The following is a 17594-nucleotide window of genomic DNA, read 5'->3' as shown; positions in this document are numbered from 1 at the left end:
GAGGGATTTGTTCTCCATTTGGCCCTGGGATCTCAGAGGCAGAGACCCTGCCTTCACTCAGTAGATACAATCATAGAAACATGTCATGTTGTATGTTTCTGAGAGGTAATGCTGACCGGATAGCAGGGCAGCTGTAGGAGCTGTCTCCTGGACTGGGCCCTAAAAGATGGAGTTTACTGGGCAGAGACAATGGGATCTTGGCAGAAGGAACTACAAGTTAAAAGGGAAAGAGATCTGCAGGTACTCATTCAGGAACAGTGGGACTCAGAAATTCAATATAGAACATTGGAGTTAGGACTTCAGCATGTGAGTGGGTCTGGGGTGTAAAAACATTCAGTTCGGGGCTGGAGAGATGGCTCAGCGGTTAAGAGCACTGGCTGTTCTTCCAGAGGACCCGGGTCCAATTCCTAGCACCCACATGACAGCTAACAACTGTCTGTAACTCTAGTTTCTGGGGATCTGATACCTTCACACCAATTCACATAAAATAAAGTTAACTAAATTATTAAAAAACAATTCAGTTCATTCTGAGGAGGGAAACCCCACAAAGAGAAAGATATGTTGCTACCAAAGAACACTTGGAAGATCAGGGCTGAGGCCTGAACCAGAGCAGTTTGGGAGCTGTTAAGTAACTGAAGCCCTAGGTGTTTAATAGCCTAGGGATACAGGGCTGTGGTGTTTGGATGCCTGTAATACCAGCACTTGGGAGAGGCACAGTTATCATTTCAAGGTCATCCTTGACTGCGCAGGTAGTTTGAGGCCAGTCTGAACTACGTGAAACCCTTTCTCCAAGAGTTAAAATTACTCAAAAAAGCAATGTAAAAGAAAAATAGGCCATGTCAGGGTGGGAAAAATGACTCCTGAGGGCACAGGAGCCCCTAAAGATGAAGGAGAAGGTGAGTAGGTAGAAAGAATCAAAAGTGAAGATGAAGCCAGGTGGTGGCAGTGGCAGAGGCAGGTGAGTTCAAGGACCACCTGGACTACAGGAAGAAACTCTTTGCGGGGATGGGGGGCAGTGAAGATGAATTGTATGATTATCCCTTCCAGACTTTAATGAAATGGGCCTAGAGTGGCCTAGAGGTCCTATGTTATAGGTGCAAGTGGCTTCCTACTTAAACCGTGGGGAGGGCTGGGCCGGATTGCATCACTGAGTAGGAAGGAAATCTGGTGTGACATCGCTTTCGGGAGGGTTTAGGAAGGAAATATAAATGATATAAAGCATCGAGATGAGGGACTGTATAGCTCAGGGTGCCTTCATGGCACCTGCCGTGATCTCACTGGTTCCTCTGAGCATCTCTGGGAGGTGGCTGACAAATCTGCCTAGAGCAGCACAGCGACGACATCGGACCGCGACTCTAGATCGGCTGGACGGCTCCCAGGACACTGGGGCTGACTTTACTTGTTCACCCCGCGCGAAGGCTGGGGCCTGGCTGTGCCGCAGCACACCAAGCGGGGAATGACGGGAAGACTCGGCCGGCGTGCTGGCTCCAATGGAAAACTCAAAACAAGCGCTCCCCGGAGGCTTGCATCCGTTCGGACCAATCCCCTAAAGCGGTGTTTGTCATCTAGCCCAATGAGCCCCGGCTCTTCGGCCACCTCACATCAAACCGCCCTCTGATTGGTTCATCTTTTCGGACCGCGGCGTTGCCCCAGCAACCGAACTGTGGGACGCGGAGGGGCCTCCAGGCTGCTAAATCAAACCCTGGAGCTCTTCCTTCACCTACCCTGCGGGTTTCCTGCACCATGTCGGTGCGGACTCTGCCGCTGCTCTTTTTGAACTTGGGCGGGGAGATGCTTTATGTCCTGGACCAGCGGCTGAGGGCCCAGAACATCCCCGGAGACAAGGCCCGCAAAGGTAAGAGGCACCCGCAGCCTGCTTCCCGCATCACTGCGCTAAGTGTCCCCATCCAGATCCTAAGCCTAGCCCTTCCCAACCCCCTACGCGCCCAGCTTTCCCGCCTCCGCCTTCGTACCTAAGGCCAGATTGGCATCTGGCCACCTTCCCTCCTATCCCAACAGCTAGACCAAGGCCTCTGCGCACTTCACTTTGACAGCCGGGTACCTTTCTCACAAGATGCAGCGCCCATGCAGTTGGAAGACCTCAGGAGTCAAATTCTCAATTCTCCAAAAGAGCATTTCCCCACAGAGAAACCTAACACCTGTATTGGGCATACTCAAAGTACTTGAACCCTCGATGATTTCCCAGTCTCTTGAATTTTGCCCCCTTCCAAAAGTAGTTCCCGGCTGCTCACCTGGCAATAAGCCTTTGTCTAGTACCACCATCCTCTTCAACCCCCACGGAACAGATGCTGATCACCGGGTGCTTCTGTCCTCCCACATACGCTAAAGACTAGTCTTGCTCAATTCAGAAGCCATTTCTAGAAATGTAGGGGCCTAAAGTAATAGAGATAAGAATGAGAACCTACTTCTTTACCTTTTCAAGTGTGGGAGGGGAATGCAATTGTGAACATATTGGAAAACGTGTAAGTGCAAAATTATGCTGTGTGTAATTCACAGAGACACGACCACCCAGAACACGCCGTCTCAGCAAACAACTTCATTCACCAAATTTCCTGGGATTAAGTATGAGCTATTATATTTCTAGGGAGAGGTGTAAAGGTTTCTATAAAGACAGTTGACACGACACTAATGAAAACGCTATCCTCTCTCAACAGCTAATGCACGCTCACTCACTTGATGTTAAATGTACACACTCGGGTACTGTTGAGTCTGACTGTTTATAAGTTCATGCTCAGACAGATAAGAGAACTCCCTAGATCATTCCCTTTGATTCATATGGAGCATTGCTACCAGAGGGCTTTACAAAATACAAAAATGTCTAGTACCTTCTCTCCTTAAAATCTGCAGGCAGCTTTCCACTCCTGTCTAAATGGAGGCCAAGTCCTATGCAAGACATATTGGGGCCCTTCCCAGTCTGATTTCCATCATAGCTTGATTTACACTTTGAGTCCTAATCACACCAGAGTATATGTAGTTCTTTAAACTATGTCCTTCATGACTCCATGCTTGTGGTCCCTGCCCCTCCATCCTTTCCCTGGCCTGTACTATTGCCTGAAGAATCGTTGTCCCTAGGAAAAGTACTTCCTGTGTGCTCCCAGCCCCCTGCCTGTGCTTCTCTCTACACCTGGTTTTTTAGACTCATCTGTTCACGTGTGTCTCCCTACGTGTTTGTCCGACTCGCGTCTGTACTGCAGCGTCTAGCATTCAATGCCCAGGTCAGAATAAATCGGAGCTCGGTAAAGGTTTGCTGAACCATTTGGCAGTTTTATATGGCACTGTGTTCCTTCCTCAGGAGGCTTCTATGTTTCTTGCTGCCTGTGTGATGTGCTTTCACTCAGGCTAATGACCCTAGTGGAGTGACAGGCTAGCTTTCTCTAGGTAGTCTGTCTCTTGGAAGACAATGTAAATCAGCAATTAAGAGTGTGCCCTTTGGGGGCTGGAGAGATGGCTCAGAGGTTAAGAGCACTGCCTGCTCTTCCAAAGGTCCTGAGTTCAATTCCCAGCAACCACATGGTGGCTCACAACCATCTGTAAAGGGGTCTGGTGCCTCTTCTGGCCTACAGGCATACACACAGACAGAATATTGTTTACATAATAAAATAAATAAATATTTTTTTTAAAAAAGAGTGTGCCCTTTGGAGGCATGCATGTCTAGATCCCATATTTAGCTAGTTGCATGATCTTGAGGTGTAGCCTCTGAGCCCGTTTTTCTATACAATGGTAATAGCAATACACTCCTGAAAGCCGAGCTGTAGGGATTGAGTGAACAAGCATTTTATGTTCACACAATCAGTAGTTGATATTGTCTTTTAGGAGGTGGTCTGGGCGAGGTTCTGTAAATAGGAGGAGTCAGGCTTTAAGAGCCGTAGTCCCAGGCTGAAAGAACGGGATCTGCAGGGAAGAGCACTTGCTCCACTTCCAGAGAACCTATGTTCCATCCCCAGCATCCACTGGGAAGTTTACAGCAACCTGTAACTCCAACTCCAGGGAATCCAGCACCCTCCTCTGTCCACCCAGAGCCCCTGTACTTATATGCATATACCCAGACATATACACATAATTAAAAACAAAAATTTAGCTGGATGGAGTGGCACATGTCTTTAATCCCAGCTCTCAAGAAGCAGAGGTAGGAAGATCTCTGTGAGTTTGAGGCCAGCCTTACCTACAGAATGAGTTCCAGGACAGCCAGAGCTACACAGAGAAACAAAGAAAAACAAACCCAATAAATAAATAAACAAGATAAAATAAAAAATGTAAAACCAAGAACTGTAGTCCTTAATCCAGGCACTTGGGTGGCTGAGGCAAGAGGATCGCTGCAAGTTCAAGATCAGCCTGGTACCACATAGTAAGACCCTGTCTCAAAGTTATATATATATATATATATATATATATATATATATATATATATATGGAAAGCCCACTATTTTGGTTTTCTGAGATAGGGTTTCATGTAGCAAAGGCTGACCTTGAACTTCTGATTTCCCTGTTCTCACCACTCCTGTGTTGGTTTTTTTTTTTTTTTTTTTTTTTTTTTGTCTTTCCACTCCTGTGTTGGTATCACGATTGTGTGCCATTTTACCTAGAAAAAAAAATGTTTAAGAGTGATAGTCTTCCTGGTTAACCTAGATTCAGTTTTATGGACTTCAGACATCTGTAGTAATTCATTATCATATAGTCACCCATCCTCCAGTTTTTGGCAGATGTCACACCATGTGAGATTCTAGGGAAAACTGGATTGAGCCTTTCTGTACAGTTCCTGAAAGTGGGGCTACTGATGAGTCCAGTCTATGTCCGAGCCTAAAACTCAACACAAATATCTATAGTGACAACAATAAAAAATTTCTTTTGCATTGTTGAAACAAGGCTCCTGCTGTAGCTGTCCCCAAACTCACGGAGTAGCATGGATTGACCTGAAATTCTCCACAGTCCTCTTGCCTCAGCCCCTAAATGCTGGGATTATAGGCACAAGCCACCACTCAGACTATTGAAACAGTTTTCCAATTATGTCAATACTTCACTGAAACACTTGATGCCCACAGCTTCTCTATCATATAGATAACACACTACCACCCGAATTTACAAGAAAAACCAAAGCTGCTTTGCCTGGGGTTGCATAGTTGGTGGGAGGAGTCAGTCATTTGACAACTCCTGCCAATGAGACTCCAGAGCTCCTACTCCTAACCAGCTTGTGCTGCCTTACCTGAAGGGATTGGAAGGAAATTTTGTGGGGTTTGGTAGGTCAGGAGGCGAGGGAAGGCTTTGAAATGCATACACGCACACACATACACGCACGCGTGCACGTGCAAATGCGCACAATGTGTGTGCGCGCGCGCGTGTGTGTGTGTGTGTGTGTGTGTGTGTGTGCATAGCGTACACCCATCAGGTGTCTAAAAGAAATGCTGAAGTAGTTGGCCAGTGAGGCCTTGCAGGAGAGAAAGAAAGCAAAACGGCAAAGACTAGAAGCCGAGAGCGAGTCTGTTCTTCTGTCCAAGCTGGTGCTGCTGCAGGAGCTGGAGCCACTGCCATGGTGACAGGTGCCTATCCCCAGGCCTCGAAAAGCACAGACATGGTAAATTAGTCCTCGTGGATGCTTTGAAGGAAATCGTATTTCTTGGAGATGTTTTCATTATCTTACACAACTAATTGGTCTCCTGGAGGCCGTCCCTGTTCCCACTAGGCCGGTGCAGACATTGCAGTTTCTCCCATAATGCAGCCAGAGTTTAGCGCTGCACAGAAAGGAAGTGTGCTCTTAATGGGGCTGCTTGTGAGAGTTGCATACTTAATGTTGTCTCACATTTTAAGCAATAGAGTGGGCAATAAAAACTACTTTTGCCTCACTTCTGTCCTCATAAAAGCCCTGCAACTAAAACCCTGTTAAATTTTGTTTACCTTTCTATTACGGGAGAGGAAACTGAGACACGTGACCACATGACTGTAGAGTGGCTTTTTGTTTTGTTCGTTTGCTGGTTTTTTGTTTTGTTTTACTGTTTTCCTAAGACATGTAGTACTGAAGGACTAAATAGCGGTGGGGTTCTGTTCTGATTTTTCTGGGTGAAATTTAACAGCCAGCCCCGGAACCCATGGCTCTACATCCCATACAAAATATAGCTGAAGCTGAATTGTCTCAAAATGAGTCATCTGGAGAGCAGAAGACGGGGCTTGTGGTCCCTACCCTGCCTCTTTAAAGAAGAAAATGGAGAGGAGCCGACAGCTCTCTAGAGCCCTCTGCTGGTTCTGGGTGCCATTGCCAGCTGGAGGCACACTATGCTTCCTTGTGTTTTCAAGTTCTGTTTTAACCACAGTAGGCAAGAGTGTTCTCAGACACATCTTCAAGAAGATGAAAACTCCCCATCTCTAAATAACTGAAATCCCGTGATTCTAAAACCGCTGAGAAACAGTAGATGTGAATACACTGCCCAAGAAGCAATTGCTTTAGGAAGGTCGGACCAGGACCTACTTCCCCGTCTCACTCTCCCCAAAAGCCTGTGACTTTATCACCCTCCCCTCAGTACTGGGAGCTGGACCTAGAGTCTCATGCACACCAGGCAAATGCTTTGCCACTGAGCTACCTCTCCAGCCCACCGAATTTAGAGATAGTGTCTCACTAAGTTGCCTTGGATTCATTCTGTAGGCCCAGCAGATCTTCAATTTTTGACCCTGCCTCAGCCTCCTGAGTAGCTAGAGCTATGGTCCCTGTACCACCAGGCCCAGCTAAGGCTGTGACTCTTGAGAGGGACAGAGGGGGACTTGGAGGGGACTCTGACCTCACAGTGGTACCCACTAGTCTCAAAAGACCTGTTTGTATGCTGCCAGTGTGCGATGGAAGCATGCATACGTCAGTGTACTTCGGAGATCATTTCCAAGCAATATAGAGGCGTTTCCCGAAATTCCACTAGTCGTGAAATGTTTTCCACGTGTGGATGTATGTAGAGCTCTTGGAAGGGGTGAGAAAGGGAGGCTGTAGACGGAAATGTTCCTACCAACAAAATGAGAAAGTAAAAGAGTTGATTTTCAGGGTTTTGGGTGGAGATCAGTGGTACAACACTTGTCTGCTAAAATGCCCAAGGCCCCAGGTTTAATCCCATCTCTAGGGAGAAAAAAAAGTCAGACTGTTGAAAAAGAAACTCCTTTTTCTGTTTGTTCTTGGAATTGTTCTTTATTGGGGAGTTAGTGTTGAAAGTCTGCTTTGAAATATGTATGCTTTTTTTTTTTTTTTTTGAGGCAGTGTCTCACTCTGTAGACCTGGAACTCAGAAATCTACCTACCTCTGCCTCCCAAGTGCTGAGATTAAAAATGTGCACCACCACACCCGGCATAGTGTATGTTCTTACAGTGTTGGAGAACATAACTTCTGGAGCCTTCTGAGTGGAGCCCCCAAGATAGCTATCATCCTGAGCTGGTGCTTTTTTTTTTTTCCACTAGTCATTTATCTAGTTTTTACAGCTCCTAATTTTAAAAAAAAAAGTTTCCAATTGAAGGTGGAGCATGCCCATAAAACATTAAATTCGACAGGCTGGAGAGATGACTGTGGTTAAGAGCACTGGTTGCTCTTTTGGAGGACCCAGGTTCAATTCCCAGTACCCACATGGCAGCTCACAACTGTCTGTAACTCCAGTTCTAGAGGATGACTCCCCCTTCTGGTCTCCAAGGGCACTAGGCACACATGTGGTATACATACATGCAGGCAAACATACACACATTCACTCACACACAAAGCACCAGTGGCATACACCTTTAATCCCAGCAGTTGGGAGGCAGAGGCAGGCAGATCTCTGAGTTGGAGGCCAGCCTGGTTAGTGGAGCTTGTTCCAGGACAGCCAGCCAGGGCTACACAGACTGTCTCAAAAAACCAAAATAAAGGACATGGAATTATATATATATATATATATATATATATATATATATATATATATATATTTCATTCAACAGGCCAGATAACTAGATATGGTATTTGTAAAGCCTCCATGCAACTAATGTTCTAATGTTCTTGCTTCCTGAACTGGTGTTTTCTCTTTGTATGCTTCATGTAGATGAATGGACAGAGGTGGACAGAAAACGAGGTATGCTATTTCTGGGCTGCATGCATTCAGTCTGCATCCACAGGGTCACCCCGTCGGTTGTTAGTGGACTTTAAAAGCAGGCCCACTCTTAAGTATGTAGGCTAGAACTAGGCGTGAGTTTCTTCAGCTAAGATATCGGGCTTACTTTGGAATGTTCTTCTCCAAAGGAATAAACACATTGTGTAAGATTAAAAACTCAGCCAACTCTAGCGAAGGGGCCACGCTGCTTCTGAGGGACATTCCCCCCACTACCATCCCTTTTGTTGTTGTTGTTGTTGTTGTTGCAAGCTTTCAGGGACAGCTGAGGCTCCACCCCTGGGTAGGTTGTCATCTGTGGTAGTCCTAAACCGTGCTTCCCATGCTATCGTGTAGGCAGAGAGTTTGCGTCAGTGTGAGCGGCCCTCCTGAGATGTTCCCTGTAGCGCACACAGATACCTGCTGAGCAGCTGAGGAAGTTGAAGCATGTGGCTGCATGGCTGCCGAGAGTGGGCAGCAGGCATGGGATCATGCATGCACTGTTGCCTTATGTTCAGTCTTGTTTCCCACTCACCCGCAGCTAGCTGCAAACCTGGAAAGGTTGAGGCTTGCTCGGAGCGGGCCTTCAGCTTTTCTCGATCTTTGTATGCCGTAGGTGCCTGCCTTTATTTAACACATGGGAACAGTTTATGCCTATTGTCTGCCAGCCTCAGTAGTTTAAATTCTCTCAGCACACCTGATGTGCCAGCTGTGTATATTCGTAATGCTTAAAAGCATAACGAGGGTATATATGATCAAAGTACATTATATACATAGGTGAAAATGTCACAACAAATCCCATTATTATGCATAATTAATAGACACTAATAAAAACTTTTGAATTTTTGTGCATAAAATATATGTATATTTAATAAATATATGAAAGACCCACTGAAGGCATTTCGATATCTCTGATTTTGAATTTAAAGGTGTAGGTTTGTTTGCTTTTATTATTGAAAGGAAATTTTTAGCATAATTACATAGATTTTTACATTATTATGGGAGATAATTTTTTGATTTTGTAAATGTTTTCCTAATTGTGATAGAAATTTACTTAGAATGTGATATGGTAGAAAGCAAAAACAATTATAAAAGAAAATAAATTTAAAACAAATAATGCCAGGATAGGGAATGAAGAAGAATCTAGAACAATGAGCAAAGACAAAAAGGGTAAAATACCTGTCTAGCAAATTTTGATAAATGGATCTAAATATAACATATTATTGGATTACAGCATTCTGAAGATACCCTTTTCAAAGAGAAAAAAAAAAGCCTTTGATGGTTTAGTGGGTAAAAGCACTTGCTCCTAAACCTGACAACCTGAGTCTGATCTTTGAGACCCACATGGTAGAAGAACTGACCCTAGCAAGTTGTCCTCTGACCTTTGTGTACACACACACACACACACACAAACATACAACTATATAATTGAGCTGGGCGTGGTGATACACTTTTGTGTTTTTTGAGTTATTTAATACATTTATTTATTTTGTATGTATGAATGTTTTTCCTGCATGAATGAATGTGTGCCATATTCTTGCCTGATGCCCACAGAGGTCAGAAGAGGGAATTTGATCCCCTGGAACTGGAGTTATGGATGGCTGTGAGCCACCATGTAGGTGCTAGGAACTGAACCTTCGTCCTCTGTAAGAACAACCAGTGCTCCTAACCTCTGAACCATCCCTCCAGCTCCTGGTGCGTACTTTGAATCCTAGTACTCAAGAGGCAGATGCAGGCAAGTGTCTGAGGGTTAAAGACCAACCTTGTCTCCATAGTGCGTTCCTGGTTAGCCAGGACTACATACATTGTCTCAGATAAATAATGCTTTAAAAATAATAAAATAATGAGACAGAACCCTTTCTGGTTTCAGTGGTGTCATCTTGGGTTTTAAACGCTCTCAGATTACATTTTCCTCATCAATGGAATGTGGGAATGGGGGTAATTTAGAGTTGCCGCGAGCTTTAAATGAGGCATTGTATATAAAGTTCCAAGCCCAATGTCTCAACAGTGTAAAGACTCAGACCATTGTAGTCATGTGGAGCATTCCCTGGCTCCTCTCTTGTAGCCTTGGCTCCACGGTGCGGATTTCCATAACCAAGTGATTTTTGGAGCCGGGGTAATTGGTAGAAACTGAATTGCTTTCATCAAGATAATTATTTCATCAGACTAGGTCCAGAGAAGCCCAACTGAAGTGCCGGGCTGCTTTTATTATATTTCACAACCATCTTTTGACACTTCCCTTGAGCAATTTTTGGCCCGTCCTTTGATGCCTGGCAGGATTTCAGGTGTGAAGTGTGGCTCTTGAGGGCTTTTCATGTGTGTAATTAGATCGTTGGAGCTTACTTTAGCCTAAGTATTCGAAAATCATCAGCAGACACTGACTTCATCATCTGGCTACGTCCAAACTAGGAGCCGCGTGTCAAGAGCCCAGTTATCAGCCCTCCTGAGGTCCCTGTGAGAACCCCTCCCCTCCTGGCTTCATCGTCTCCGTGATCACTTTGGGCTCCCGCTCCATTCAGATTCATGAAAAGGAGACAAAGCTCATCTGAGTGCCACAAACAGACCCCGCAGTGGAAGCCTGGCCCTGGCAGGGGAAGGGATGTTCTAGCTGGAGACACGTGTGCCCCTCCCTTTGGCGGTCAGAGTATTGAAAGAGCGGACTCCAAAGAACTCAGATTTCCCAAAGCCCAGTGCTGTGCAGAGGGGAAAGACTGCAGAGCCCTGGCATCAACCAGAGGAGGAACTTATCTTGTAGGAAAATATTTCACACAGGTCTGGCTGTTTAGCCCACAGCTAAATTAGCGTATGCACGATGGCCTTTCTTCCATCTTGTCTATAAAATTATAATGTTGCCGAGGAGACAAGGGAAAGCAGACTTCTCTCCCTGGTGTAGGCAAAGTATAAATCTATTTTCCATTACCAAGGTGAATTATCTTGGGTTTGTTTTGTTTTGGTCTTTAGTTAAGACAGGACGTCTAAATGCCTGGTAAACAAAGGCAGCCCGCGTGTCTGACTGAATCTACTGCTCACGTGTGAATCTGGCGCAGTGTGCACCTCTAGGGCGTGGCACCTTTGTGTCCCCTTGGCTTTCAGCTTTGTGTCTGGTGTACTGCACGCCTGCCTGGGCCAAGTGCTCCACAAAGCAACTGGGAGAGGAAAATATGTTGTCTCCACGCTCTCACAAAGAACGAAAGGTGACGAGGGACCCCTGGCTGCCAGGACCCCTGCCGTGAAACTTCCGTTTCCTCTTTGGGGGCTCGTGTGTGCCTACTGTGTCCACGGGGACAGACACTGTGTCCTCGTTCTCAGCAGATGACCATTGCTTAGGTCTGACGCAGGAGCCACGTTGTTACATCGCTGTTTCTCATCTCAGGGGAAGAGCTTTCTTTTTCTTTTCGCTTTGCCAAAGTCAGTAACAATTGCCTTGGGGTTTTGTCGCTTTTAGAACCAATTTATTTGAGGCTAAGTTACTTCCCTGGGTCCCAAGTGAGCTCAAAGACCCTAGAGAACTGATTCCACTCTGTCAGCTTCCACCCAGTCACAGCTGACAAGGAATGATTTCACCTGACTCCTTCCTCCTGGAAACGCTCCCCTTTTTCTTTTCTGAAGACCTGTGGCTCTTCGTTTGCATCTGTCCCTTGCAGATTCTGCACTTTATATAAAGGCATGGTGAGAAAAGAAGTTAGAAAACCTAATTCACTGCAGGTCCTTGATTGTTTGTGTCTGAAGGATTCCTGTGTCTCTGGGCATCCCTGTAGAGGGAGTGTTAGCTGGCTGTGCTGGGCTGGAGTCCTCAGATGTGAGGGTGTCTGCTGGCCATGACTCGAATTCTTCCTGTCTGAGGAGCAGGACGTGGTCTAGGGTAGGATCCGAAGTGTGGCGTCCACTGTTCTATAAGGAGTCAGCTGTGTGCGTCACTGCTCTGTGGTAAAACCCCTTGACAAACACAACTTATAAAAGAGAGTGTTTAAGTGCGATTATGGCTTCAGAGGGTTGGAGGCCTTGATGGCAGGTGAAGGAACAGCTGAGAGCTCACATCTTGACCAGTAAGCACATGGCAGAGGGGAGGGGAGACAGAGAGAGAGAGAGAAAGAGAGAGAGAGAGTGCAAACAAGCTCATTCTCATTCAAACCACCACTGTCAGTATGGGAGGAAAATACGTCCCCTCCCGCCTCTCTCTGAAGCAATTCCATTTAAGAGTCAGGTACAAACTGGGTATAGTTGTATTTGCCTCTAATCCCAACATTCTGAAGGTGGAGGCAAGGAGGATCAGAAGTTAAGGCCATCCTTAGCTAGAGGCCTTAGTTTCAGACAGCCTGGATTATATAAAACTGCTTTTTAAAAAAAAAAAAAACAAACTGATTTTTAAGCACATCCAGCCCTCAGCTTCTCTTTCCATAATAATAATAATGAAATATCCCTACTCCTGGGTGCTGGTGCACACCTTTATTCCCAGCACTCGGAAGGCAGACACAGGCGGATCTCTATGAGTTCAAGGCCAGCTTGGTCTACAGAGTGAGTTCTAAGACAGCCAGGTCTCCAGCACTTACTGCATTCAGCAAAAGAAAGTGGAGTTTAGCTGGGTGGTAGCACTCAGGAAGCAGAGGCAGGAGGTTTCCTATAAGTTTGAGGCCAGCCTGATCTACAGACCAAGTTCCAGGACAGTCAAAGCTATACAGAAAAACTGTCATAAAAAAAAAAAAGGAGGGCTGGAAAGATGGCTCAGAGGTTAAGAGCACTGCCTGCTCTTCCAAAGGTCCTGAGTTCAATTCCCAGCAACCACATGGTGGCTCACAACCATCTGTAATGGGGTCTGGTGCCCTCTTCTGGCCTGAAGGCATACACACAGACAGAATATTGTATACATAATAAATAAATAAAAAAAAAGGATGAAGAAGAAGGAGGAGGAGGAGAAGAAGAAGAAGAAGAAGAAGAAGAAGAAGAAGAAGAAGAAGAAGAAGAAGAAGAAGAAAAAGAAGAAAGAAAGAAAGAAAGAAAGAAAGAAAGAAAGAAAGAAAAAGAAAGTGGAGTTTATATTTATGTCTTTCAGAAACCAGCACTCATATTAAGAATTCATTTAGGGGCTGGAGAGATGACTCAGCAGTTCAGAATATGTATTGTACTCACAGAGGACCGTGTGACCCACTGTCTTCTGTAACTCTAGCTACAGGGGTCTGAAGCCCTCTTTTGACCTCCACAGGAACCTGCATTCACCCATACACGGATATTAAAAATAAAAGATACAGGCTGACTTTTCAGCTCAGCAGTTAGGAGCCCCATGTATGTACTGCTCTCCCCACTTCAGACCAGGGTTCAGCCTCCAGGAACGCCATCGGGTGGCTCACAGCTGCTTCTAACTCATCTCCAGCAGGACCCAACTCCTCTGGCCTCCACTGGGTACCTGCATGCTCTTAAACATGCCTGTAACATGCGCACATGCTTACCCATGAACATGCACAGATTCACATAATTAAAAACAATAAAAAATATCTTTAAAAAAGTAAAAACTTTTTAAAAAGAACTAAGTGATCCAGTTGTGTGAATATATGCTCTTGATGTCCATATATGCTCATCTTTACACTAAAATATCTGGTTTAAGAATACTAGCTGGGGCCGGGCGGTGGTGGCGCACGCCTTTAATCCCAGCACTCGGGAGGCAGAAGCAGGCGGATCTCTGAGTTCGAGGCCAGCCTGGTCTACAAGAGCTAGTTCCAGGACAGGCTCTAAAAAAGCTGCAGAGAAACCCTGTCTCGAAAAACCAAAAAAAGAAAAAAGAAAAAAAAAAGAATACTAGCTGGGGGGGCTGGAGAGATGGCTCAGAGAGGTTAAGCACACTGACTGCTCTTCCAGAGGTCCTGAGTTCAATTCCCAGCAACCACATGATGGCTCATAACCATTTGTAATGAGATCTGGTGCCCTCTTCTGGCATGGAGGTGTACATGCAGGAGGAACATTGTATACATAATAAATCTTTAAAAAAAAAAAAAAAAAAAAAAGAATACTAGCCGGGTGGTGGTGGCCCATGCCTTTAATCCCAGCACAGACAGGCAGAGACAGGCGGATCTCTGTGAATTCGAGGTCAGCCTGGTCTACAAGAGCTAGTTCCAGGACAGGCTCTAAAGAAAGCTCTAGAGGCTGGGCGATGGTGGCGCACGCCTTTAATCCCAGCACTCGGGAGGCAGAGGCAGGCGGATCTCTGTGAGTTCGAGACCAGCCTGGTCTACAGAGCTAGTTCCAGGACAGCTCTGTAGAGCTAGAGAAAAGAAAGCTCTGGAGAGCTAGAGAATGACCCCAGTGATTGGGGCGTGCACTACTGTAACAGAGGATCCAAATTCAGTTCCCAGCACCCATGTCAGGTGGCTTACAAGTTCCTTTAATTCCAGCCCCAGGAAATCAGACCCCTCGGGCCTCTGAGTCCTCCTGCATCTGAGGGCCCCTGCACATATACCCACCAGACATACATAGATACATTTTCTTTTCTGAGACAAGGTTTCTCTGTGTAACCCTGACCATCCTTGAACTCATTCTGTAGACCAAGCTGGCCTCAAACTCAGAGATCCCTCTGCCTCTGCCTCTTGAGTGTGAGTGCTGGGATTAAAGGTACGTGTCACCATCACCGCTGCCTGGCTTTTACATTTTTTCAAGACTGATGGAGGCCAGCAGTTGGCCCAGCAGGTAAAGGCACCTGCTCCAACAGCACTCCTGACAACCTGGGCTCAATCACCAGTGTCCATGTAAGCATGCAAGAACAGAACAGATTCTGTAAAGTTGCCCTCTGACCTCACATATTGTACCTTAACACGCATGTACCTCCCCGCCCCCCCACAACACGCAATGACATAAAAACATTAAGAACAATCTTTGCTTACCAGTACCTGCTGCTGTTCTCGCACCAGAGATTCCACTCCCTTCCCTAGCGATGCTCACCTGAGCCGTGCAAACCAGCCGCGTGAACAGCGCCAAGGCCATACTGGTGTGCAGGAGGCTCTCATTCTCAACAGGTGGGAGTTTTCACTGGCCCCTGAGCAGGATGGGATCTATTCCGGTGCAGTGGAATCTGTATGAGAGCAAAGAGGAATTAGGGCACGCTAATGGGAAGCAATCTGAAGGGCCTGTTTTGTAGACGATCTAAAAACACCGTCGTCTCTAACCAGTGGGCAGCCATGTCTATTTTCATGAAATGTTTGTTTCGAAAAGTTAATCACCACTGTTTGCCTGGCGTTCGTGAAGTTTAATTTTAAGTGGAAAAACGGTTTAGACTGATTGACAGGAAAACAACACACATCACGCACATGTGCTAATCATAAAGTATTTTTTGTAAAAGGGCCAGTGAGACGGCACAGTGGACAAAGTGCTTGCCATGTGGCCTGACAACCTGCGTTCGATCCCCACAACCCCTGGAAAGGCAGAAGGGAAGGAGCAGTGCCACTGTGCTGCCTCCGACCTCCACAGGCCCCACCACGGCTGCACACATGAACTAACAATGAAATTTTAATTAATTTATTTAAAGATTTATTTATTAGTTATGCACATAGTGTTCTTCTGGTATGTGTGCCTGCACACCCAGAAGGGGGATCCAGATCTCAGTATAGATGGTTGTGAGCCACTGGGTAGTTGCTAGGAATTGAACTCGGGTCTGGAAGAGCAGCCAGTGTTCTTAACCTCTGAGCCATCTCTCCAACCCCCTCTCTTTGTTTATTTGAGACAGTATCTCACCATGTAACCCTGACTGGCCTGAAAGTCACTTTGCAGACCAGCCTGGTCACCCTCTCACAGAGACCTACCTCTGCCTCTCAAGGGCTGGAATTAAAGGCATGCACACCACGCCCCGCCCCACCTGAATTTTTTTTTAAGTATGTGTATGCTAGGTGACTGGAGAGATGGCTAAGTGGTTAAGAGCACTGACTGCTCTTCCAAAGGACCTGAGTTCAATTCCCAGCACCCACATGGTGGCTCACAACCGTCTGTAACTCCGGTCCTAGAGCATCCAACACCTTCCTCCCTCCTCTGGGGGCACCACACATACATGGTGTATAGTCATACAGGCAGGGAAAACATCCATATACATAAAGATAAATAAGGACGTATGTACTGTCTCTCTTTTTAAGGATGTGCTCTAACTTAGAATCTATATGCTTATAACTTTATTTTTAGTAGAAAAATTATAGATTTATTTATTTTATGTGTATGGGTGCTTTGCCTGCATATATGTATGTACTTATGTCACGCGTATGCCTGGTGCCCTCAGAGATCAGAAGAGGGCATTGGATCCCATGGAACTGGAGTCAGTGATGACTGTGGGCCACCGTGTGGATGCTGGGAACTGCACACAAGTCCTCTGCAAGAGCAACAGCTGTTCCTAATGGCTGAGCTGTCTCTCCATCCCCACATTCTTTTTCGTTTGCTTGCTTGCTTGTTTGTTTGGGGGGTTTTGCTTGTTTGTTTGGTTTTGGTTTTTGAGACAGGGTTTCTCCGAATAGTCCTAGCTACCCTGGAACTCTGTAGACCAGGCTGACCTCAAACTCGAAGATCTACCTGCCTCTGCCTCCAGAGTGCTAGGATTAAAGGCATGTGCCACCACCGCCTGGCAAAGCAGTATTTTTTTTTTTTTCCTTTTTAAAGAAAGATTTTCCGGAGGGTGGAGAGATGGCTTAGCAGTTAAGAACATTGACTGCTCTTCTAGAGGATCCAGTTCCAGGAGATTTGACATCTTCACACAGTTTCAGGCAAAACACCAATGAACATTAAATTTTTAAAAATTAAGTAGTTAATTTTTAAAAAGGAAGGGAAAGAGATTTTCCTTATCAAGACACATAATAGTGGGGAAAGTGGTGTGTAACACCTGAAGCCCAGTCTTCTAATATTGTCATCGTGGACATTTGCCCTGGGAGGTTGTCATAGAGCACTCGTGAGCCCTGCTTTCTACTGGGCCCCTGGGCTTCTCCCCAAGGGGCTGATCCCACCCAGCACTCCGCATCTCAGCTCCGTCTGTGCCTAACTCCCACTCTTAGACAGTGCTCGCACCCCCGGCTTCTTGCAGTACAAGCAGCACCTTCCTTGCTCATCGGGGTTCTCTCTTGTCTCTGCAGTTCTAAACGACATCATCTCAACCATGTTCAACAGAAAGTTTATGGAGGAACTGTTCAAACCCCAGGAGCTGTACTCGAAAAAGGCCCTGAGGACGGTGTACGACCGCCTGGCTCACGCCTCCATTATGCGACTGAACCAAGCCAGCATGGATAAGGTGAGCAGACAGCCGCTTTGTCAACTTCACTGCTGCCCTCCCACGTGCCGTGGATGGTCCTGGGCAGGATCAAATAGGATTCCAAATGCAGCAATGTCTTGGGAGTAGCAGTACGTGTAGGTATGAGCTGTAGTCGGTTGTCAGGTGGAGCGAATCTCAGAAGGCATCTGCACTCAACCCCTCTGCTGTGCTACACCTGCCCAAAGAGAGCCCCGCTGCTCAGTCCCCGTTTATGGGTAGGAGTTCAGGGCTCA

General features: G+C 46.1%; 1 protein-coding gene across 1 annotated transcript in view; it reads left to right on the top strand.

Moving 5' to 3' along the window:
* Window positions 1–43: 43 nt before the first annotated feature.
* Window positions 44–17594, top strand: part of Oscp1 (organic solute carrier partner 1) — a 32389-nt gene continuing 14838 nt past the window's right edge. The window contains exons 1-2 of the mRNA XM_038335139.1: window positions 44–1855; window positions 17186–17340. Coding sequence (XP_038191067.1) covers window positions 1744–1855; window positions 17186–17340 — 267 coding nt within the window. The 5' untranslated portion in view covers window positions 44–1743. The remainder of the gene's footprint in view (window positions 1856–17185; window positions 17341–17594) is intronic.

Source organism: Arvicola amphibius, chromosome 6, assembly GCF_903992535.2.
Source record: "Arvicola amphibius chromosome 6, mArvAmp1.2, whole genome shotgun sequence".
In the NCBI taxonomy this organism is placed as follows: Eukaryota; Metazoa; Chordata; class Mammalia; order Rodentia; family Cricetidae; genus Arvicola; species Arvicola amphibius.
This window is presented reverse-complemented; position numbering and strand designations above follow the sequence as displayed.